Consider the following 24,749-nt stretch of genomic DNA (forward strand, 5'->3'; position numbering starts at 1 on the left):
TATACCTAGTATAGGTTTATGACCACTAGGGAAATCACAAGGTGAACCAAGTTTATTTATAAGTTTATAAAACTTTTAACATAAACTCAGAGAAATGAATTAAATCCTGATTTTTAAAAAAATCTTTAAAAAAATCCCAAAAATCAAATTTGGCCTTTCTTCCTGCTTTTCTTTTCCCCTACATTAAAAATATATATGTATTTGAAATCAATAGAATTTATATGAATTGCAGAAGTCAATGATAATTTTTATTGTTTCATTTGCTTTCATGTAATAAAACAAAGCACACTAGGTTTTATGTTTGTACAATAGTTGTTAGAGCATTCATAGCACTTATAATATTTTTTCAAGATTAAGAAGTTCTTGTTTTTTCTATCTGTAAATATACTATATTTTATTACATTTATAATGTTTTATCTTAAAAATAGCAGACTTTGTAAATTTCTGACTTTCAACTACGATAAATATCATGATTTTAAAAGTATTACAAATCCAACAGGCAAAATTATTGCTTTTTTCTTTTGTGTCATGTTTCTAAGTTTCTATTGAAATATGTATAATGAAAAATTATTGCAATATTTCCTTCCCCTCCTCCTCCTCTCTCCCTTCCTATCTCTATTTTTCTCTTCCTCTCTCCTTTTCTTCCTTTCTTTTGTAGGTTACTGCAATGATACAAATCACCATAATTGATGATGCTGAGGTTGAACTCATGGAAAAGTTCAATATTTCCTTAATCCATGTGGCTGGAGGTGGCAGACTGGGGGATGATGTTGTGGTAACTGTGATTATTCCACAGAATGATTCTCCACTTGGAGTATTTGGATTTGAAAAACAGACTGTAAGTTAAATATATCAGGGGAGTGTGAAATTCTCATATAGTTTTAAGTAGAAAAGTGTCTGTTACTTTTGTTTTGAAATTCTTCATTACTCTTCCTTTACAAATCTCTCTTCAATTATCTTTTGAGTTTGCTGTTAATTTAGGGGCCAATCCTCCAACATATACATACAGCTTGATATAATGTGAGCTCCTAACACCAGACAATTAGAGAGGGAATGCGATTTCCTATTTATTGAGTATACTAGACCAAGAAGTACTTTTTGTCCATACCTTTTATTTTCCGTCTATTCTACAGATCACCATCCTGGCCACGTAACAGGACTGTCATGGCCTGAATGTGGCATCCCAGAATGGGTTTAGTTGATGAGGGAAATTTCCCTCAGTTTTGGTATGCTGTCATATTCTTCCCTCTCACTTCTCACTTCTCACTTGGCTGTTTTCTTCCAAGACCTGAAAGAGGGAGTTCACTTATTATTGGTTCATCTGCTGAGGGAGGGAAAAAAGCTTCTTATGATTGGTTAATCATAAGAATTAAATATTTGTGTGGCGTAGCTTGGCAACTACTATTAAAGTATCACCACATCTGAAAGTACTATAACTCTATCATAATTATTATTACATGGTCTCTGGGCCATAATTATTATGATTTTATCTTTTAAAGGAAATTCCCAGATGAAATATTCATAAAGATCCTTAAATAGTCCCCATATACTTAGCAACTTTTCTGATTACATATGTCATCACTCCCTTTATTTAATCATTTATATTTGATCATCGTGGATAATTTTCAGTGATTAAACTGCTTGACAGCCCCTTGTCTTTACTGTCCTGTGCATGAAAGGCTAGACCTACAACTTACCTCTCAGAGCTGGGCTTTTCATACTCTCCAGAATTAAAATAGAGCTTAATAATTACCTAATGATTTGGTCAATGAAATTTCAATTTCATTAGGAAATAGGAACTATAAAAGGAACAGAGCACAATTTTGCTGTGGCCCCATGAAACTCTCTTTCTTCCTTGGCAAAAAACTGCACAAGTGTTTCCAAGGAGTGATGGATTGGCAAAAGAATAGCTGTGATTATCTCTCAGACAGCATTAAAAGTCTGAAAATAATAAAACAAATTTAAAGAGGAGAGTAAAATTTTCCATAATATTAGTATCCTAAGAGAGACAGCATTAATATTTTGTGTATTTTCAACCACGTGGTATTCTTTGCATATTTTAATATGTATGAATAAGTAACTTAATTTTTTATAAAATTCCTCTATTAGCTTATGAGCTCAGGTTTAAAATTTCAGGTTTAGTGTTGAAATCTTCAGGTGGTAAAACCTTAATGTTTTTGCTTTGGAGTTCATCACACTTTTGGAGTTGGATGTTGGATATTGCGTTTTTAAGTTTCTCTTCCCTGTATGGAAAATAAAGTTATGCTACTATTCATAAGTAATTTTTGCTTATTCATTTTATCTTAACTGCTAACATAAACTTTTGTGCTCTAAACCTAATTGAATCATGCCTGGAAATAATATCTTATCGAAATAGCCTTAAATTTCCAATTTGTCTTGAGATTCACAAGTGAGATTCAGGTTATTCAGTCTGCAGTGTATAATTCCTCATAACTGTTATGTGGAGTAAATGAGTTGATGTACCTGGGCTTTCTTTACACTAAGTGTCAGTTGCTATTTTTATTGTGTAGAATGAATAGCTTCTTGGCAGCTCTTTCCAGCTGCTTTCCTTATATCCCATCTTTTTTATTGAGAAAGTCCCCAATAACATGGAGTTTATCTTTTAACATGTATATAAACATACAACATTGCACACACAGTAAACACTCTGTTAGCATTAATTGTGCCACAGATTAGACTGAGAGCTGAAGAATATTGAGGATAGATTAGTATTAATGTGTCAAAGTTAATAAGCTGCTCATAGAATAATGCAGTATATATGCCAAGACACTAGGAATATCAGAGATCTACAGAAATCTACATGTGAAACCCAAACTAATGCTATATCTGTGGAATCAAAACCATCACAGGTATACAATTGATTTATAATGGATTCCTTTTTTTTCTTTCTTAGTAAATATCAGTCTAAATATCAAACTACTTTCCAGGCCCCCTTTTTGCCAAATATGCATACACATCTGATTTCTGAGTTTCTGTGAATCTTAAAAAAAGCAAAGTGTATGAAGAACTGACAAATAATGGAAATTCAACACATATCAGTTAGCTCCAAATCTCTATTATTGGTTTGAATGCAAAGTCTCATGGAAAACCAACCAACCAACCTATATTTCATATTTGTTAAGTTTGTATCTGCCTTAAAAATGGAAGCATTGTGTTATTTTGCATTTGCACTGCAGGTGGATATTGTAGGTTCAATTCAGACTTTATTTCACTGAGTTAACATGTGTAATTCATTTGAATTACTTATTTTAATAAGGACTTGTGTAAAAAAATACTGGCAAATTAATGTATCAAATCTCCTCTCTTTAAATCAAGTTAAACCTCTTTTAACTAAAAACCTCTTTTTACTAAAGTGGGTAAACTGCAGATAATTGAGAGGACAGTTTGAAGTCTGTATTATGTGGGGAGCCTGAACACCTTTACAAAAACCCCCTAAATCTTAGTTCCTTCCCATAATGTTATTCTTTATACAAGAGTCCTATGCTAGTATTCCTAGTTGGCTAATTGTTATGGATACCTTGTCTTTAACTGATAACTCAGGTATCAGACTCCTTCTATCTCTCATCTAGGTCCTAGGCATCCTCTCTATTCACCTGACACATAGGAAAAGAGAGAATATGGAGGATTGTGTGGAAGTTTATGGCCAGAGTGTCAGCAGCATATGTTGCTCCTGGATATAATCTACTCACAAGAATTCAGTGGCTCCATCTAGTTGCAAGAGAAGATGGGAAATGCCATGTTGTTGAGTGTCTAAGAAGGATAGGAAGTGGGGTGAAATATTTTTCTCTGCCATGATTGTAACATTTCATGAATAGAATTCTAAATTCGTAAACTGCATTCATTGTGAAAAGAAGATTCTGTTTGTTTCTTCTGTTATTCTTTTTGTGTTACTGGATTTTCTTTCTTTCAGATAATGGTCAATGATTCCCTGTTATCTGATGACAATTCATATGTGACATTGACAGTTGTCCGGTCCCCAGGGGGAAAGGGCGCCGTCCGACTTCGGTGGACTGTAGACGAGAAAGCTAAGGATAATCTCAGTCCTTTAAGTGGGACACTTCATTTTGATGAGGTAATGGCAGCATGAGGACTCCTGTTATATTTCTCTAATTTGATATTTATAATTTGTGGTTTCTCTAATTTTGTCTACTTTCTCTTAGCATAATATTACCGTGAATTTATATGATAGTATTTAATACATCTGGAATATTTTGAAATTCCCTACACTGTGGGGAAAAAAATTCTTCTCTGAGGGCTGGGGTTGTGGCTCAGTGGTAGAGCACTCTCCTAGCATGCATGAGGCACTGGGTTCGATCCTCAACACCACATAAAATAAAATGAAGATATTGTTTAAAAAATTCTTCTCTGAGAGAGAAAGAGGGAGAAAACTCCCAATTCTGCTGTCAGATTGTTTAATTCACACTGTATTTCTATCCCACGGCCAACTTCTTACAGTTCCTTCTCTGACTGAGGGCAAAGTTCTGAGTATGCAAAACTTTTATACTGAGAATAGGTTGATTGTGTCTCATAATAATACAACCTCATAGATAGTCTCAGTTTTACAAAGGCTTGAAATTTTTAACATCCCTGTACACTTTGAGAAAAAAGATTGATATTATGGCTGCTCAGAAAACTGAATCAAGATATGTAATTTAAGAATGGGAAGCCCATTACAATCCTTCTGTATGTATCTCAGCCCTCTACAACAACAAGTGAAGGTGAAAGGTTCTGTCTACTTTACTTTGATGAATGAACAGGATCTCTTTGACCATATGATTGGTTTCTACAACTAGTAGAACCAGAAACTAGGGGTTGTGCTTTTTTTTTTCTTCAGAGCTTTCACAACCAAAGAAAAAAATACAGTATTTTCTTTTGGTTTATTAATAGATAAATAATAAATTAATTAGTGATGCCCTCTGACAGTCTATTTGCTCCTTAAATATTACCATTTTTGAGGTATTGGTTGCTCTAATGGCATTAAATTTCAGGTGTTGCAGGTATAGCATCCCTTTGTTTCTCAGAATCTAATAAGCAGTGAGTCAGGAAACATCTAGGTTGCATACCTTAGCTATGATCTGAAAATTTCTCACCTAGCATACAAAGAATTTAAAATTTAGAAATGAGTCATGAATTTCTGTGAAGGTTTTCCTTGGTAATAATGGGCATATTTTTCTAGTTACCAGGTTCTAACTGCTAGATTTATTTCTCAGGTGATTACAAAGGGTTTCTGGTTTTGAGCATCTTATCAAATGGCAAATAATGTTATCTTTTCCCCTATTGTGTAAAGCCATTTCTTTTCAGAGCACAGCCTCAAGAAGGATGGATTTATTCCTGGATTTGACCCTATTTGCTAATTGTTTGTCACCAGTCTTAAACAGGTTGAAGGCTGAGTTTCCTTTATGTACAATTGTATAGCAGTACCATTGTTCTTGCATATCTAGTTCTAAGGTATCCATATCTACAGGACAGAGGTTCTAATTTGGTTTTGACAACCCCTGCAGTCTTCTCCTGGTCCTGCTTATGGCTACTACTACACAGGTGGATCTCTAATCCCACAAATAATTCTCACAGCAATGCTCACTTTGACAATTGAGATACTAGTCTACAGGGCAGCCCTAGTGGTACCATAGTTAACTATATAATAGCTTCCTGGACTGCCTTAAAATGTACCAATGACTGTGAGAGTTACTCTTCCCCCACTTACAGGGAAATTCTCTTTGTGATCTTTTCAGTTATTTCTTGGCACTAGAGAAAGTCACTTCTGCCTATGTCTTTCTGCATGAAGGATATCTGAGCTCCATATTATTACAGAAGTGTGCAAGCCTCCAGGACTGATGAATGTCCACAGATGATATGTCAGTAGGTCTTTCCTGGTGAGAAAGTTATGAGATGCAGGGCCTAAAGGTTTTGGAGAGAGTACTCCTTAGATCAACATCTATTCAAGTAGAAGCAGCAGCATTGTGCAGGGTTGAAGGCAAGCTATGATGGAGTATTGAACTGACACTACCACACACTATAGCTTGCCTTCAAAAGGGACTAACAATTCAAAGTTGTCCTGAGTTTTAGAAGCGTTGAGTTTCATAATCTTGTGTTGTGTAAGTCACCACGAGTTAACTATGCCAGAAAGAGGATCTGACCTACAGGAGAGGTATTTCTTCAGATGAGGCAATTTCCAAAGGAGCCTGAAGATGAGAGTTGTCTGCCTGAAATTCTCCCAGTACATGGGGTAATGAGTCCTTTCATGAAGGGATAAGATCTCACTGGACATCAGAAAATCTACCTGGAGATCTGGGGTAGAGCCATGCTCAAGAAAAGCTTGCTCTGAGAATCTCTCCTACTGTTTTCCTTTGGTCTTCTCTGAATAAGTGTAATTTTTCTGCTAATTTTGGTTCTTTTCCCTCTACCCATTCCTGCTTCCTTCCTACCTCTTCAAAAGATTTCAATCCCAAGAATACTATTATTTCTTCCCTATCTTGTATTTCCCTTTAGCTCAATAATTTCCTAGAAACTTTGCTTTCAACGTAGCCTGGAAGAAGTAAAATGGCCCCTGGATAAAGAACAAGGGAAAGGAAACACACAGAGAAACTAAATTTAATACTCTGAGACATCACTGTGACACACATAATTTTTATCTCCACCTTTTCCTTTGCATTCTGATTTTAAAAATCCCAACTTATTCTGTATATCGCTGATTAAATTTTCTGCAGCTTGGATCCTACTGTTTGTTGCTTCTGGGGATTTTTTTTTTGAATTACACTTTTTGACATTGTTATTCTTAAATAACATCTCTTAATTTTCATCTCTTCACTCATGCAGTTCTCTTTAGTGTTACTTGTACCTATTTTGTAATAGATGCACTTTTTTTCATTTTTCTTTTTTCTTTTTAGATACACATGAAAGCAGAGTGTATTTTGACTTATTATACATATATGGAGTATAACTTATTCAGGATCCCATTCTTGTGGTTGTACATAGTGGTATATTCATGTATGAACATAGGAAAGTTACTTCAGACCCAATATATTCACTTTTTAAATGTTGTTAGGACTTCTAGGAAAATGTGCATTCCTGCTTGGGACCTTATTAAGTGTACTCATGTGAAGTGTGTAATTCCTGGGATATAACACATCACTCCCATCTCATTTACTCTATGCATAATGTGAATTGTAGGATCAGAATTAATGTGAAGAGGAAGAGCTGAAGAGAGTAGGACCACAACAGCTTTGCATTTTATGGCAGCCAGTTATTGTGGTCAGTGTAGTCTCTGTGGCATGGAGTTCAGAGACCTCAGCAAATGGTCTTAATCCCCTGGTTCTCCATGTTATTTATGTTCAGGCTGGGGAATGTATATGTGCCATTTAGTCAACCCTAGATTGATACCCCCGTAAGAGAAAATTATGCCTTGAATTTAGAAACCTTTTCTCAGTTTCTTTTTCCTTTGTTGTCAGTATAGGTCCCTTATGGTGTCTGTATGTGCATTTGAAGAAGGCGTATCTCCCCCAATCAGCCTGCTGCCAGTTTAACTTAGAAGTCCCTTCCCTCCATCTTTATATTTTAATTTGTTATAAAAATATGTGTCTTTGTGTAAACCTCAATCAATACAGATGGATGTGAAAAGAGTAAAATCCCCATGAATTTTCCTAGATCTTGCTTTGCTACTTACCAGAGGTAACCACTATTGACAGTTTCTTATATGGCATTCCAATTTTTTTTTCTGTGCATATTCAAGCATATGTATCTTATTCTTACACAAATGGAATTTTAGTCTGCAATCTGTTCTGTAACTTGCTCTTTTTACTTTAGAATTTATCTTAAACATTTATTTTTCATACTAACGCAAATTCGCTGCACTGAAGAATTGGTTATACATTTTCCACTGCATTGATTCCTGTCAGTATTTGATACTAACACCTTTCTTTGAGAGTCCTCTGTTTCACCATGGCTTTTATAGTTCTGGTATTTCTTATTTGTTTCTCTGCATTTTACATTTCTTGCTCAGTGTTCTCTTTTCCCTAGTTCCACTTTCTCAAGGATTTATGTGCTGTTGCAGTTTTCTGTCACCTATACTCATCTACTTTACTCACTTTATAGTCTTAATTCTCTTGTGATACTGGGAGTAGCCACCGAAAAAATAAAAGCGATGTAGAGTCCATAGCTAGTTAACTTTGATTCAAATCTTCACTCTTCCATTTGCTAGCATGTAATTCCAGGAAAGTTCATTAATTCTTCTCACATTTGGTTTTCTAATGCAAACCAAGGACAAGTAATGCTGAACCTGAATAAAGACTATAAGGATTACATGAAGTTATGGTTGTGAAGAAGCTAACCAACCCCCTAACACTTTGAAAATGCTTTCCAAAAACCTTTTAAATAGTTTTAAAGTCATTTAGAAAAAAATCTAATAAAATATCAAGTTGATACCTCAACTTAATACAGTAAAGCTCAACTTTTTTTTACATTGTATGATCAAAAATTAATGGCTTCCAATTTCAAAAAGCTGAGAAACTGTTTTTGTTTTCCTAATGTAGTCTGTAGTAGCATTTCTTGAACCACTGCTCTGTACTGCTGTTCTGCAGAATAATAATTGCTCTAAAAGATTGAGTGTTCAAATAGAGTTGGGAAACTCCAAACTGAATTAAGAAAGCTTTCCTGGTGCAATTAAAAAAATTACTTGCATACATTTTGAATCTCTAATAGAGAAACTCTTCTAAATATATTTCCCCATGAAACTTCCCCATCACCTTTTATCCCAGAACATTTATCTTTTGTAACTAGTGTTCCAAAAACATTGGCATTTGCTACTTGTAATCACCTGTCAGCAGTTTTTCCTATTACTTCTTGTCAATTTTTTTTGAGAAATGGAGATCATACCACATGGAAACTGCCTTATATCTAGAGTAGTAAGGTGGGTGGCAACATAACTGTGTAATGATTCTTGTTGATTCTTATGATGCATGTTGATCATTATCCACAACGCTACATTTGTGAATTTGCCTGTTGACTAAAATTTATTTGTAAATCTCCAAATCAGTACTCTTGCTTCTCTCACAGTCATTTGTGGACACACAAATAGTGGTGGAAAATAAGATTCGCCCAATTAGCACATTCCCACCTGAGGTAGAACAAGACATGACTTTTCTTGTTTCCACTCTCATAATGTAAACAGATGTCTTTGTCATTGTCAATGTATTGCCATTTTATTTCCATTTTAATTTTCTGTTGGTGAATTCACTGTTTTAAATGGCCCCCAAGTGTAGAGCTGAAATCTTCAGTCTTCAACAAGGAGTTTGTGATATGTTATAAGGAGAAAATATTGTTTTGTGTTAGATAAGCTATTCAAGTCTGAGTTGCAGTGCTTATTTAAAATGAAAAATATGTTAAAATGACTCAGAGTTTTTGCCAATGTGCACATCTCTGCAAAAGACCATAAAAGTGCCTGAACACTGATTCTGGGATTACAAAAAAAAAAAAAAAAACTGGTTGAGCAGGCAAATTTGTAACTAGGGATTCCAAAAATTATGAGCACTAACTATATTTTCAACCAATAGTACCTCAGAGAAATTACTGTAAATACAAAGAAGCATGTAGAAGAATGTTTGTGGTAATATTATTTACAACAGTTAATAGTCCTTATTAGATAAATGTTGAAAATATTGTAAATGCAAACAGTGGACTGTCCACACCAATTAAAAGGTTAAATTAAATCTGCATGCAGAAATGTGGATGACTTTAATAGTATATACTGAAAGAAAAATTAAGAAGCAGACACAATGCATTTAAGAGTGAGTGACAGGATGAGGAGGGATTTGACAAATGGTATTTAAAGGGCAGAAGCCAGGTACTTTGGTGAGCACCTGTAATCCCAGCTACTCTGAAGGCTGAGATGAAAGGAACACTTGAACTCAGGATACCAGCCTGGGCAAAATAGTGAGACCCCATGTCAGAAACAACAATCAGGGCATGGTGGTTCACAACTATAATCTCAGCTACTTGGGAGCCTGAGGCAGAAGGATCACCAAATTCAAGGCCAGCCTCAGGAACTTAGGAGACCAATTTCTCAAAATTTTAAAAAGCGCTGGAGACATAGCTTAATGGTAAAGTATCCCTGAGTTCAATCCCCAGTATAAAAAAGCAAAATAAAATGAACAAAAGAAATGGGCAGATAAAGGACAAAGACTAAGTAGAAATAAAAGGCCATCCTTTGTCCAGTGGAAATAGTGCTGAAGACCAGAAGAGGATCAATACAAACTGTGCTCCTAAGATTCAGGACAAAAAAAGAAAAAAGAATGAAACATAAAATCAGTAATATTTTGTGCCAAGCATGGTGGTGTGCATAGGTAGTTCCATCTATTTGGGAAGCTGAAGTGGGAAGTTCTGTTGAACCCAGGAGATCAAGACTAGACTGGGCAACAAAGCAAGACCTTGAGACCTCATCTCAAAAACAAACAAACAAACAAACAAACAAATAGCATTCCTGGGTTTTAACAGCAAGGGGAAAAAGTATAAGAAAACAGGATGCATTCAGCAAGAAACAAATGGAATATATGGAACAAAGGAAAACAAAATCTGAAAGGTGATGATTAAAAAAAACCCTGAAATGTGTATATAAAATTCCAGGTTCCTGGATGGAAGCACTAGATTTTCCTTATGAATTAGGCTCCTGTATTGCTGCCTCTGGTACTATTGTTAACCAGGAAGTTGCTAGAGATAACTCAACATTGACAAAACAGGCCATGAGAAGGATGTCAGTGATAATTAACTACAGCCTATCTCTAGCCTATCGATTGCAGCTGTGTCTATAATCTCAGGTCATCCATTGCTTGTTTTTCTTCTTGAATGGAGCCAACTCCCCTTACAGATATTAAATCTGTGACTTTTTACAGTTTACATCACGATGTAACCATTTGTCCTCTAAAAGATTGAACTCCAGTATTGAAATTTTTCAGTAAATTTAGGAGATGAGTTAATTTTTTTAAAATTTTTCCTATTAAGAGTATAAATGGAATTTATAGTTAGAGTTGACTTTTTTTTGTATAGTAATTCTCCCTAGATGCAACCCTTATTCTAGGCGACAGAAAGGACTGAAAAAGTGATTATGCACATAAACCTTATTCTGCTAATAAAAACACTCAAAGTTTGACTTTGGTCAATCTGGAAGATGTATTGTTCTTCTCTTTGGTATAGATGGAGTCTCAGAAGACCATTGTATTGCATGCACTGCAAGACACCGTGTTGGAAAAGGACAGGCATTATACAATTCAGCTGTTACCAATTGATGAGGTAGAAATATCTCCGGCAAAAGGTAAGAAAAATTTTGGAAATTAAAAAGTAGATTAAAGCACTTAATTAGTAGTTACAGAGATAGGCAATATTAGGCTTTCTAATTCCTAAAATTTTGCTAAAACATAAAGATGTACTCAAGGTAAATACATTTTTAAATTAACATTATAATACCCCATGTTGGTAAGACATAGATCAGATTTCATACTGCTCAGCTGTGACTTTTTAAATAAAAAATTTTTTATGAAGCAACATTATAAAATTAATTATGGTAGCTTCCTAAATGATGTGATATTAGGAGACTGGTTAAATGTGGCAGAATAGTATGCAATCATTTAAAATGATGTGGCAGAGAAACAACTACATTGAAAACAAATAACAATCACATGGGTAATTGTTATGGTAATAAAATAGGTTTCAAAACAACATGCTCAGTGTAACCCATTTTTGTCATGTGCATGTTTTCTTTCTTCCTTCCTTCCTTCCTTCCTTCCTTCCTTCCTTCCTTCCTTCCTTCCTTCCTTCCTTCCTTCTTTCTTTTCTTTTCTTTTCTTTTGTTTCTCGGAATGAAGCCCAGGGCCTCATGCATGCTCCGTATGTGTTTGTCTTATGTAAGTTTGGAATTATTTATTTGAAATATTAATAATGGTTTTTGATTTCCTAAATTTTGGAAACATATTATTTTTATAATTCAACATTGTTTTAAACCAACACATTATGTTTGATATGTAGTGTTTACCTGTTTTCATCTGAAACTAGAAACTACGTATTTTGACACTTCAGAAACAGGCATCATATAGTTCCTGTGATGACTTGTTGCTTGGATCCGTAGAGAATGTTTCAAGAAAATTTTTGTTGTGTATTCTATCAACAATAATCACAGTAAAAAATGGCCCAGAGTTTAATTATAAAAACTTTGTATTGTTACATGTCTTTTTTGCTATCAAAATTCCATCCTATTCATGGGTCTGTGACAAAAAGCAAATTCTGTGGTCAGGAAAATTCTAGCATTACTGTATGTATTTTGGGTAGTTATCCTTTTGTGTTATGTGTCATCATCAACTTAGGTAGCGCATCAATAATCATTCTGGGAGAAAGGGGAGCGCCAGGAGAAGTTGGGATAGCTCCATCATCTAGGCATGTCCTCATTGGGGAGCCTTCAGCTAAATATAATGGGACTGCTATCATCAGGTAAGAGCTTCAAGATTTTTCTTTGCTTCTATGGGGTGATGACATTGTTTAAAGGATTAGTCGTAGTACACCATTCTTAGTGCATACACAGTGTTCATGCATCATGATTTTACATAGAGGTAGCATCATTTGGAAATGCTGCACCTTTTAGACTGAAATAGAAATTAGATCCCAAAAAGGTTTCAGACTAATGGATGATTTGCATAACCTACACCAAGGAAAGCTCCTGGCGTTGAGATCAAAAGTCCATGCTTTCAGCCCTATTCTGTAGCTAAATGTGCAATATAGGAGATATATTCCATCTTTGTTAGCATGTATGCCTTAGCTGGAAACCATCTTTTAAAAAAGCATCAAGATCAAAGATTTTGATTCTAAGTGTTACAATGTCAGGACTTATCATATAACTAAATTAGTATGATCATAGGAATGTCTGTTTCTCTCAAATTTTCTCATGAGGAATAGAGGTGGCAGCCATCAATGAAGTGGCCAGATTTGACTCAATATTTTATCTTTGTGATAGTTATCCAAAGATGATTCTTTATCCTTTTCCATTAGCATGCACATGTATGAAGTGTTTATTATTCTTTGGAGAAGTTTGTTAGGCTATTCATATTTTATGCCCTATGTATTAAAAATCTGTAACAATTTCTTTTTATTCCCCAAACCTCCCACTATTCATGTTCAGTTTTTGCCAATACGCTTGTCATACATTGACACTACACTAGCTCAGTATTTTCTAAGGACTTTCTTGCAGTTTATAATTGATAGACGAGTTTAGTTAAAAGAATAAAGTTCTTGAAATAAATGAAAATTGGTTACTGTTGAAAGATTCAGTAAACATTTAGGAAAAGTACACAGTAATCAAAATGTATTGAATATACATTTGTGTATTGTTGTAGCCTTGTTCGAGGCCCAGCGATCTGGGGGGAGGTCACAGTGTTCTGGAGAATCATCCCTCCTTCTGTGGGGGTGTTTGCTCAAACGTCAGGAAAACTGACAATGCGAGATGGACAGTCTGCAGCCATTGTAGTGATACAGGTATCAATGTTGCTGGCTTATTATACCCTTCACTCTGTGTGTGTGTGTGTGTGTGTGTGTGTGTGTGTGTGTGTGTGTGTGTGGTGCTGGGGTGGGCCATGAGGAGGATGGTAATATTGCAGAATCTGTTGCTGCTTTTTATGGAAAAGGAATGTTTAAGTTTTACAGATTTTACTGTTAATGATTGTTTTCATCCCTCTCTAGGCTTTGAATGATAATATTCCTGAGGAAAAGTCTGTCTATGAGTTTCAGCTCACTGAAGTCAGCGAGGGAGGAGTGCTGAGTGACTCCAGAAGCACGGCCAACCTCACTGTGGTGGCCAGTGACTTTCCCTATGGCCGATTTTCCTTTTCACAGGAGCATCTTCGAGTATCAGAGGAAGCACTGGGGGTATGGTGTGACTTACTTAAAAATATTAATATTGTTTTTGTTTTTGATGTTGTGAATGCTCTTTAAAAGAATTCCCTTGTTCGTAGTCTAAAGTTTTTCACAAACACATTAAATTGCTCCTAACATTATTTTAACATATAACATATACTTTATAAATTCATGTGTAATTTCGACATAATCCTGGTAAATAGTCTTTCATTAGAGATAATGTTGTCTGGTAGATTAGACATCCAAATCAAATGAGAAAATGCTTTTTGCCTAGGTTAATGTCACGATCATCCGTTCGGGTGGATATTTTGGCCTGGTGAGACTCTGGTACAAGACTATGAGCGGGACAGCAGTTGCTGGCTCAGATTTTGTTTCTGCATCAGGAGAGCTCCTCTTTGAATCCAGAGAGACGGTGAAGAGTCTGCTTGTTGAAATCCTTGATGACGACCATCCTGAAGGCCCTGAAGAATTTTCTGTAGCAATTCTAAAGGTGGAACTCCAGGGAAGGTAAAGAAGAACAGGAAATGAGTAAAAAAGAGGGAGAGAGAATGAATAAAGCTACATGTGTAGACACCAATACTGAGGCGTACAACTATTCTTTTCTTGCTGTTTTTCAACCTATGTGATGTTCCAACAGCTCATAGAAGGGAAATTATGAAAAAGACTAGGTGTTATTATTTGCACTTTTCTGAATTTTAATTTTTCTCTTGAATGTACAGAGTATGTGGCTCTGGTCTGTTAATTCATTCAGAGCAGGCAGGGAATGAGCATGACACTGTGTCTAGTAATCTGGTGAGGAGAGATCCTAACTGTTCTCTAGGTCACAGGTCTGCTGGGGTGGCAGAATTGGCTTCCTGCTATTTCTGTACCTGAGAAAGAACTGGAGGGAGGGGCATCTTCCATCGTGTATCTGAAAGCTACATTATATTGTTTTCTTATGGGTGGTGCCCAACATCAGTTTTAAAGTGGGGAAATTTTTGAGTGGAAGATGGTCGGCCATTAATGGGCACTATGTTTTTAGTGAAGATGAAAATTTAACCATCATGAGTCTCTTTCATTCTCTGTTTTCATGGAACTGGCTCAGTTGACGAGATGGAAAACACCCTTAGCACATACTTGAGTACCCATGGTTGAACAGCTCACAGGTTCAGCAGCTTTGCAAGCTCCTCTCTTCTGCACAGCTTACAAAGGACACAAAGGGGGTCCTTCCACTAGAATAGCTTTTGTGTTTATAGGAATCTGGAACAAATTTTTTTTTGTATATGAAAATAGTTTTACATTTGTTACATAATTTTGTGCTTTAAAAACTTTTTAAACTAAAATATTTCTCTCTCAGTGACTTAAGTAGAGGGTACATCATCCTAGCTGGGGGAAAAATGTTTTGTGTTTATTTACAATTCAAATCTTTAATTTCCCAGAAATGATTCGGTGACTGGCAATGGGAATGAATTTCTACACATATTAAATATGTTAAAAGTCAAATTGGTCACCCCTTGAATTGAATAAGTTCATTTTGGAAGAAATAGCTAATTAAATGTGAGATCATATATGTGTTATTGATTGATTATAAGGGGACTTAAAGATTTTTGCCTTCTTGGCTTTTTAAAAAAGTAGTTTCTACTTAAGTTTAATTCTGGGAAAGAAGTGTGTCCTTCCAGATAAATTTCTGGACTTCCTTTGATCTGAAAAAGAAAGTAGTATAGCACAGTGTTTTTTCCTTGTTGCCTGCTCACTAGAATTACTACTACTTTGATACTAGTGTATGGTAATCAGCTAATTTACAACCCATCTCAGAGTACTGATAATAGTTACTATTATCATTTAATATTTTAATCCTCAGTTTTCCAATTTTGCCTAATACAAAATATTTATTTACCACTTTTCAACTTTCAGTATAAGGTAGGTTATAAATATCAGGTAAACAGAATTTGAGAATTGTAAGGACTAAAATCATTCACTGTCATTTTTTTATCTTTAGAAAATAAAGTGTCATAAATCCCTATAAGTCAAAGCTTGTTCCATGGGAATAACATCTATCTTAAAAAATGTCTTTTGTAGAAATGTTATTATATAAGTAAACTGCCCTCAATATAGAGAAATTATAATTTCATTAAAATATCTTCTTAAATCTTGATGGTTTAACTTGAAATTTAATTAACAAAAAGATACTCCTTATATTTTTAAAGCAACCCTTGTAACCTAGCAATGTAAACCTCACCCCTACCTGGTTTACTCTCTGAGTGCCCAAGGCTCATTACTATACATGTGCTCAGAAGTGATCTCCAGAGGTTTGTTTTATTTCAGTTGCTTACAAATTTTCTAATAGATTTACTATGTTCACATTGCCCAAGTTTAGTGATTTTATATTAGTTTTGGTTTCATGAAGGTGCCAGTAATTGGGAGAAGCACAGAAATCTTTTCAAAACATCATTAAAAAAAAAAAAGGAGTACCTTAGTGTTGAGTATCCTTAAAAGTATTACAATACTTAATAGAGCTAAGTTACAGGAGCTAAAAGATCCCAAAGGATCTTTCAATTCATGCTAAGCAATTATGTATTTGTTATTTATTTTTTGTGTTTTAAAATTTTATTTTTTATGACTTTCCAAAGAGGATATGATTTTACCATCCAAGAAAATGGACTTCAGATAGATCAACCTCCTGAAATAGGAAACACCTCTGTTGTTCGAATCACAATAATGAAAAATGATAATGCAGAGGGAATCATTGAATTTGACCCAAAGTATACTACTTTCAAAGGTAAGTCCAAGTGGCTTAATTGTATGTTTTCCACCATATTCTCAATTAGAAAGTACCTGGACATAGTATTCAGTTTGAATTTGCATATGTAAAATTTTCTTGGTTTGGTGTGTATGTGTGTGTGCACACATATATACCTTTATATTTTTATACTTACTAATTTTGAAAATGTTTTTAATTATCAATATGAAGTCTTGAACCATTCTGTGTATGGCAAAGCCAAATGGTTAAAAATAAGTAATTGTAGAAAAAAATTATACTTAACCTTAGGATTATTAAAATGTTTCAGTTTTAAACATTTTAATGAAAACTTCTCTAAATTATTTAATTTCCTATGTCATAAGAAATTAGTGAATATTCACTTTTTAGTGAATAATTACCTTTGAAATGACTTTGTTATTGGTGCAGGTGGAGATAGTGTCTGGATCTTGATCCTATTTCTGGAAATAGTTTGAGTATCAGTTTCCCTTTGTAGAAGTTCCCTTCTATAGAAGAAGAGTACAGAGAATTATGTCTATATCCCTTTCTAGGCAGAAAGAGAAAGCTCCCTTTCTAGGAAATGGTTTTATTCAAAGGAAGAATATAAGGGGAATGAAGGGAAGGGAGGGGAAATGGTAATAGGAAAGACAGTAGAATGAATCAGGTATAATTTTCTTATGTTCATATATGAAGACACGACCAGTGAAATTCCACATCATGTACAACCACAAAAATGGGATCCTAATTAGAATAAGTTATACTCCGTGTATGTATAACATGTCAAAATACACTCTACTGTCATGTATACCTAAAAATAACAAATAAAAATGCTATTTATTCTGAAAAATTAACATGTTATCTTGCTTGGGCAAGTAATTTATTGGCTCCATTGTTTCTGTCAAAATTCTTTGGTTATCTCGACATTTTTAAAGTTCATCAAAAAATCATTTGAAGAATTGGTTAATAATGACTTTTATGGGTAAATCATGCAAGATATTACAATTTTCTGAACTTTAGTCTACAACTAGTAAAAGTTGTGTTGAATTTTTGCATGAAGAAAGAAATAGGATTTTGACTATTTTTTCCGTTTCCTAATTTTGATTCACTCTCTTTTTGGGAATCATGGGGTAATACCTCTTTATATATAGTTTTTATGTAAGTGCAGTCTTATTTATCCCTAGATATGTGAACTCTATGAAATGATATTTTAATATATTGAGATTAGTAGATCTCAAGTAGAAATAAAGATTTTAAAATTAATTTTTAAATTGAAATCAAGCATTGAGGTTGCATTTTCATATTCATAGTATATTTTAAAGGACCTGAAACCATAACAGAATTTTTTATGTAGATTTTTAAAGTATTCATATAAGTAGCATACATTTTATTTATTTATATTATTATCTTTTAACAAACTATTTAGAACTAATCCATATATAAATTTGAAGTTTCTTAAGTCCAGCTAACATTGTCTTATAAACCAAGTCTTTATGTTTGTACATGGTACACAGAGAAGAAATGCCTATACTAATGACTAAATAGGTTGTGTGGATTCTAACCTTTACTGTTCACTATAACTTTCAACATCTAGTAAACTACATTATTCCTAAAAAAAATGAGTCATGAAATTTTCACTAATCGTTTTTAAAGTGATAGCTTGCCTTGTCACATCATGTTTAGTTACCTAGTTTAATTTGTCTGAATCGTATAAAAGTTGGTTGCTTTTTCCGGTGTACCAGTTAACTCCCAGTTCCCCTTACAGTGGAGGAGGATGTTCGAGCAATTGCCATCCCAGTGGTGAGGCTGCAAGGAACTTATGGCATTGTGACTGCTGATATCATCTCCCAGAGCTCCTCTGCTGTTCCAGGGGGCATCAGTTATATGCTGCACAGCAGTTCAGTCACCTTTCAGCATGGACAGAACTTAAGTTTTATAAATGTCTCCATCACTGATGGCAGTGAAAGGTTGGTAATCCAGGAAACAGTGTGGGCCCACATAAAACATGATATTGAGATCTGACTCTAACATGCACCCATAATACATGTGCCCATGGAGAAAGAGCAGATGAAAGACTTTAGGGGATGTTGGGCATAGGGAAAGGGTTCCCGGGACCATCGTTGTGTATGTCATTTCCTTTCAAATAGAAGAGATAATTTCTATTTCTGGAGACTTAAAAACTCTAATCAGAATGTGGAAACATCCTTCAGCGCACTGCCTTAAGCCTTAAGCAACTGAAAAGAGAGGAGGAAAGTCTAATAACTGTCCCAGGTTATGTAATATTGATGCTGATCATTCATGCTTTCAGTTAAGCACCCTCTTCTTCCATTTGGAGTCTGACTACTGTGCCTTGAATATGTATGATCAATTTGGAAAATGACTAGTTATTTGGATTTTACAAGCATTTTAATATGTTTAGACTCAGAATTGCTCCTTCTCGCTATGCAGTGAATTTGAGGAGCCTTTTGAAATTCTTCTCACTGGAGCTACTGGTGGAGCGATCCTTGGGCGCCACCTAGTGAGCAGAATCACCATCACCAAGAGTGAATCTCCATTTAGCACTATAAGATTTCTCAATCAAAGCAAAATTTCTGTTCCTAACCCCAATTCCACAATGATTTTATCCTTGGTCCTCGAAAGAACTGGAAGACTCTTAGGAGAGATTCAGGTAGAGTTATTCTTTTTTTTTTGGTTTTAAAAATAATTTTTGATAGATTGTATATGATTTTGGATTTTCTTCTCCAAATATATATGCTTATTCACAATCAATAGATAGTATTTATTAATTACCTTGTATGGGTAAAATGGTTTCTGGATAAGATGAAGTACATAAAAGTGTATTGGACATACATCTATCCTCAAGGAATTCTTGAGAGCAAGTTAATGATTCTGTTTAAATTAATAACTTCAACAAATATTTTTTATTTTTATGTGTTTTTTTTTCCTGGTACCAGGGATTGAATTCAGGGGCACCGAATCACTGAACCACATCCCCAGCCCTTTGGCGTGTTTTATTTAGAGACAGTGTCTCATTGAGTTGCTTAGTGCCTTGCTAAGTTACTGAGGTTGTCTTTGAACTCATGATCCTCCTGCCTAGCCTCTTAAGAGCCACTGGGATTATAGGCATGTGCTACTATGCCCAGCTTCTACAAATATTTATTGGGAGATTTCTAGGTGCTGATCCTGTTTTAAGTACTAAGAATATATTTGTGAATTAGATCTCTTATGTGTTCTTACAGAGTGCTCACTTTAGAAAACATTATTAAACAGTAATAAAATTAGTAAAAACACATTATCTGATGACAATTAAGGCTCTGTTTATAAAATTGGGAGATACATTTGTGAATGACCTGCTGTCTACTTTTCTTTTTTGTGTGGCACTGGAGGCTGAACTTAGGACACTCTGTCATTGAACTTTACCTGAGCCCTTTATTATTTTTCATTTTGAGATGGATTTTGCTAAGATTTTGGCCTTGAACTTGAAAACATCCTCTTCAGCCTCCTAACTAGCTGGGATCACAGGCTTGTTCCACCACGCCTGGCTTCTGGCTACCTTCAATTGTATGTTGAGGATATGATGTTGAAGCTGAAGGCTGAGGGCATGTAATTGTTAGAGAGTTAAGTATGTGGGAGTCCTGCAGAGACATAGCCTGACGTGAGTTAGGAGAGGTCCCAGTGGTCAGGGCTTGCAAGTAATGGTACAAGAGTACAAGATAGATTAGAGGGCTCAATAGGTATTTAATCACATAGAACCTCCTTTGCCAGGTGAAAGATCAATTCTAGGTGAAAATAGGATGCTATTACAGAGACTTAAGAACAAGAATAATGTCATGGATTGTCATCGAAAGCATCTCACCCTGACTACTGTTAGGAAAGTGGTTTGCCATTGAAGCAGTGTAGAAGCACCAGGATTAAGTTAGGAGGCTATTGCCCTCTGCAGAAATGGTGGTGGAAAGAGATGATCAGTGAATAGATATTGAGTGTGTTTTGGAGGAAAATTCACTGGGTTCAAATTGGAGACTGAGAGAAAGAGAGGAATCAAGGATACCTTCTAGAATTTTAGTTTGAACAATTGGCTAAATAGTACTGTTTTCTGATATTCAGAAGTTTGGGGGTGAATCAGGAGTTCTGTTTTGCCATGTTAATTTGAGATACTAGTTGACATGCCAGTGGAGGAGTCAAGTAGGCAAGGGAGTGTGTGAGTGCATGCAGAGTGTGTGGTCAGGGCTGCGGCACAGAGTGGGAATACACTGACACTCAGAGAGTTGTTTGAAACCGTGAGACCAAAAAGTGTAGATAGTGATGTGGAAAGTATGTAGCTGAGCCCTGGGCTTCTGGAATTTAGCATTCAGAGCAGAGAGCTAGCAAAGAAGACTGAAAGTAAAGGAGGAAGAAAACCAGGAAGGCATGTGCCCTGTAAGTACCATACAAGCCAAGAAAGATAGCATATAGTGTTGCTGGAAGATCAAGTGACAAGCAAGAACAAGTGCCCTGTTTTTTTTTTCCTTCATAGTTGATATGAAAAATATGAAATTTGGAATTATTGAAATTTAAAAATACATTTATTATAATGTGAAAATTTGTTACTTATAACAACTTATGAAGATTTCTGTTCATTTTACAATAGACATGCAGGTTATATTTGCAAATGCCATTGTTTTATTAAAAAATAAGCTGATGAAGTAGGAATTCTCTGGATTTATCCTATAATAGTTTTATAATATATGTATATTAGTTTTTTTCTAATACTACATATACTGCAATAATCCTTTGGTTAAAACTGATCTTCTCTATTAAAAAATAAAAAACAAAACATTTTGCAGATAAACTGGGAGATAGTAGGACCCAATTCTCAGGAAACCTTACCACCACAGAACAGAGACATTGCAGACCCAGTGAGCGGATCATTCTTTTTTGGAGATGGAGAAGATGGAGTGAGAACCATAATTCTGACAATCTATCCTCATGAAGAAATTGAAGTTGAAAAGACCTTTGTAATTAAACTTAAACTTGTGAAAGGAGATGCTAACTTAGACTCCAGAGCTAAAGATATTACATTAACTGTAAGTCTGACTTTACCTACAAAATTTCAGATTTAATAGATTTATCAAATACATTTATAGTGTTTGAAACTCTATATGCTTGTGTTGAATTGAAAATTATGAAGCCATAAGAAGTCATATTAATTCCAACAGATCAAACCTTTTTATTTTTATGTTTGTTCATGACATAGCCTGATTATTAGCAATTTTTAAAAAGTTTTAAGAGAGTGATACTTATTTTATAATCTTTGAGAAAATTTGGTGTGTTGGGAATATTTGGCACTTTTACAGAGGAAGAATTTGTTATGTCGTCTTTGTCTTCAAAATAAAGAAAAATTATTAATGTGCTATAAATCAGGTTTTTTAAGGAAGAATGCACTTGTTTGATTAGCACAATGATTTGGTATTATATTAGACCTGGATTCTATATATGTGATATGAATCACCTAGTCATGAGGGCCAGAATTACTGGGAATTAAGTAGCCCCGTATTAGTAAGCTACTGAAAACAATGTAGAGAGAGAGCACAATTTGATTTTTTTTGTTGTTGTTTGGAAAATACTCTTGTTTGGGAATCTACTTCTGTCATAGTATTCTGAAGAAAGAGAACCAGTAGGACACATACACATAGAGTGATTGCAAAAGAGAAAGAGATTTTAAGGAATTGTCTCCTATGATTATGGGAGTTGGCAGGCAGGAGACCCAGGAAAGAACTGAAGCTGTCTGTGGGCCTTGAGTGGGAATTTGTGGGGCAGGCCAGCAGGCTGCAAACTCAAGCAAGGTTCTTGAGTTATAGTCTTGAGGCACCATTTCCTTCTGCTGCAAGAAACTTCAGTGTTTGCTTTTCAGTTCTTCAGTTGGCTGGATAAGACCACCCACTATAGAGGCTAATCTCCTTTATTTAGAGTCAGCTGATCCTTAAGGTTAATCATATCTATAGAACACCTTTTGACAACATCCAGACTGTTGTTTGACGAAACAACTGGAGGTGTAGTCCTTCCTATTTGAGGCATAAAATTAAGCATTACAGGGCATTTTTGCCTCTGTCCACTTTATGCCATAGCTAGAAAATTAAGATGAATAAAGCAAAAATTAGGTATCAAATTCATATCATTTTCACGTTTTGTAAATTATAATTTTCTGCATACTTGTTCCCATTATTTTTATGGAATAAAAACCTATTCATGTTAGACAACAGTTAGTATAGTAGTTTACTCTCTTTTTTTAATCAAGTAGGTAAGCATATTATAGTCAAATGTTATTTCTATGTTTCTTCTATTTTCTCGGCTTATTGGTGCATTAATATGTTGGATGCTATAATTTCATCATAGTTGTTTATTTACTCTGCTCTCTTAATGGTCTTTATTTATTTATTTTTTTAGATACAAAAGTTTGGTGATCCAAATGGAGTTGTTCATTTTGCTCCTGAGTCTTTATCTAAGAAGACTTATGTGGAGCCACCAGGTTTGGAAGGACCACTGGTCATCACTTTCTTTGTCAGAAGGGTAAAGGGCACCTTTGGAGAAATTACGGTATTATTTTTCATTTGATTTTCCCAAGTACACCAATTTACCTATTGAATGTGGTCAAGAGGGACAGAGAGCCTGCATTTTTCTTTAAAGTTTTTGAAAAACTAAAATTACTTGGGTTTTTGAGATAAATTGAGAGGCTTCATTTAAGCACCTCTGGGCTCTCCAGATCTCATCAAATCTGGTTTTCTTTCTGAATTCAATATGATTACAGTTAGTGTGTGAAGGACCTTTCTCAGGCTTCATTGTGAAGGACTGAACTATTTCGTATTTTATTTCTTGCTATAAATATGGAGCCTTTTCTGTGTAAGCCTCTTGATTTTTTTTAGAAATTACTTATTACATTCTTTAAGGCTTTATTTATCAACAGGATATCTCCAGTTAGCAAGTGTTTTTTAAGGGGTTGCATTTGTGTGTTTATTGATATAAACTGAGGATTCTCTTAGAAGTTCTCTTGGTATTTGGCTAAAGTCAATGACAGGTATTTCTTTGCTAGAAAAATATATTTTGTGAAATTTCTACATACAGTTAACCTCTTTTCCAGTAATGGATATTAACTGATACTTCTTCAGTTGAATTTTTATAGTTTGGAGTTCAACAATGCTTCGGAAGTAATGATAAATTCTTGATAATTTATAAATATTTCCTTTATATTTAAAATAAACAAAATCAAATTCTGATGTGAATCATCAAATTTTCTACTTATTTTTATTTTAAAATATCATATATGGTTCACTAATTAATGTAATTATGGAATTGGTGTGCTAAAATTAGTTAAATTGCTTTTCTTTCTTCAAAATATTCTATTATTTTAGAAGCAGGTCAAATAATGAGAATTTTAAATCATCTTTTGCAAATTACAATGAAGGCCTGAAGTGATTCATATACTACACAAACTTACATATACTTAGAGGATTTGGCTTTGAATGTAATGATGCACAACAAAATTTATTTTTGTACTTTATAAAGGGATATTTAATTCATTTGGTTTAATATAGTGGATTATCTAACTTTGTTGGAATTTTTCCCTTTTATTTTAGATTTACTGGGAATTAAGTAGTGAATTTGATATCACTGGTGACTTTATTTCCACAAATGGATTTTTCACCATGGCTGATGGAGAGACTGATGCAAGCTTTGATGTTCATTTGCTGCCAGATGATATACCTGAGATAGAGGAGGACTGTGTGATGCAGCTAGTTTCTGTAGAGGGAGGAGCAGAACTGGATGTGGAAAAATGCATCACATGGTTCTCTGTGTCTGCAAGTGATGATCCACATGGAGTATTTGCCTTGTATCCAGATCACCAGTCAATACTTATTGGACAGGACCTTATTAGATCTGTCCAAATTAATATCACCAGGCTTGCTGGCACATTTGGAGATGTGGCTGTTAGATTTCGAATATCATCTGATCATAAAGAACAGCTAGTTGCTACAAAAAATGCAGAGATGCAGCTGGTGGTTCAAGATGGTGCCAGATATAAAGTTGACATGGTTCCAATAAAGAATCAGGTTTGTGATGTCCTTATTATTCT

At 34.7% G+C, this 24,749-nt stretch overlaps 1 protein-coding gene across 1 annotated transcript in view; it reads left to right on the top strand.

Annotated features, from left to right (window-relative positions):
• Adgrv1 (adhesion G protein-coupled receptor V1) overlaps window positions 1-24,749 on the top strand; it is a 509,007-nt gene that overhangs the window by 143,180 nt on the left and 341,078 nt on the right. The window contains exons 58-70 of the mRNA XM_077795043.1: window positions 659-838; window positions 3,932-4,093; window positions 11,206-11,323; window positions 12,369-12,492; window positions 13,392-13,530; window positions 13,735-13,920; window positions 14,183-14,415; window positions 16,518-16,666; window positions 18,408-18,609; window positions 19,091-19,310; window positions 21,466-21,705; window positions 23,066-23,215; window positions 24,253-24,726. Of these exons, the coding sequence (XP_077651169.1) occupies window positions 659-838; window positions 3,932-4,093; window positions 11,206-11,323; window positions 12,369-12,492; window positions 13,392-13,530; window positions 13,735-13,920; window positions 14,183-14,415; window positions 16,518-16,666; window positions 18,408-18,609; window positions 19,091-19,310; window positions 21,466-21,705; window positions 23,066-23,215; window positions 24,253-24,726 (2,577 nt within the window). The remainder of the gene's footprint in view (window positions 1-658; window positions 839-3,931; window positions 4,094-11,205; window positions 11,324-12,368; window positions 12,493-13,391; window positions 13,531-13,734; window positions 13,921-14,182; window positions 14,416-16,517; window positions 16,667-18,407; window positions 18,610-19,090; window positions 19,311-21,465; window positions 21,706-23,065; window positions 23,216-24,252; window positions 24,727-24,749) is intronic.

Source organism: Urocitellus parryii, chromosome 1 (genome assembly GCF_045843805.1).
Source record: "Urocitellus parryii isolate mUroPar1 chromosome 1, mUroPar1.hap1, whole genome shotgun sequence".
Classification (NCBI taxonomy): Eukaryota; Metazoa; Chordata; class Mammalia; order Rodentia; family Sciuridae; genus Urocitellus; species Urocitellus parryii.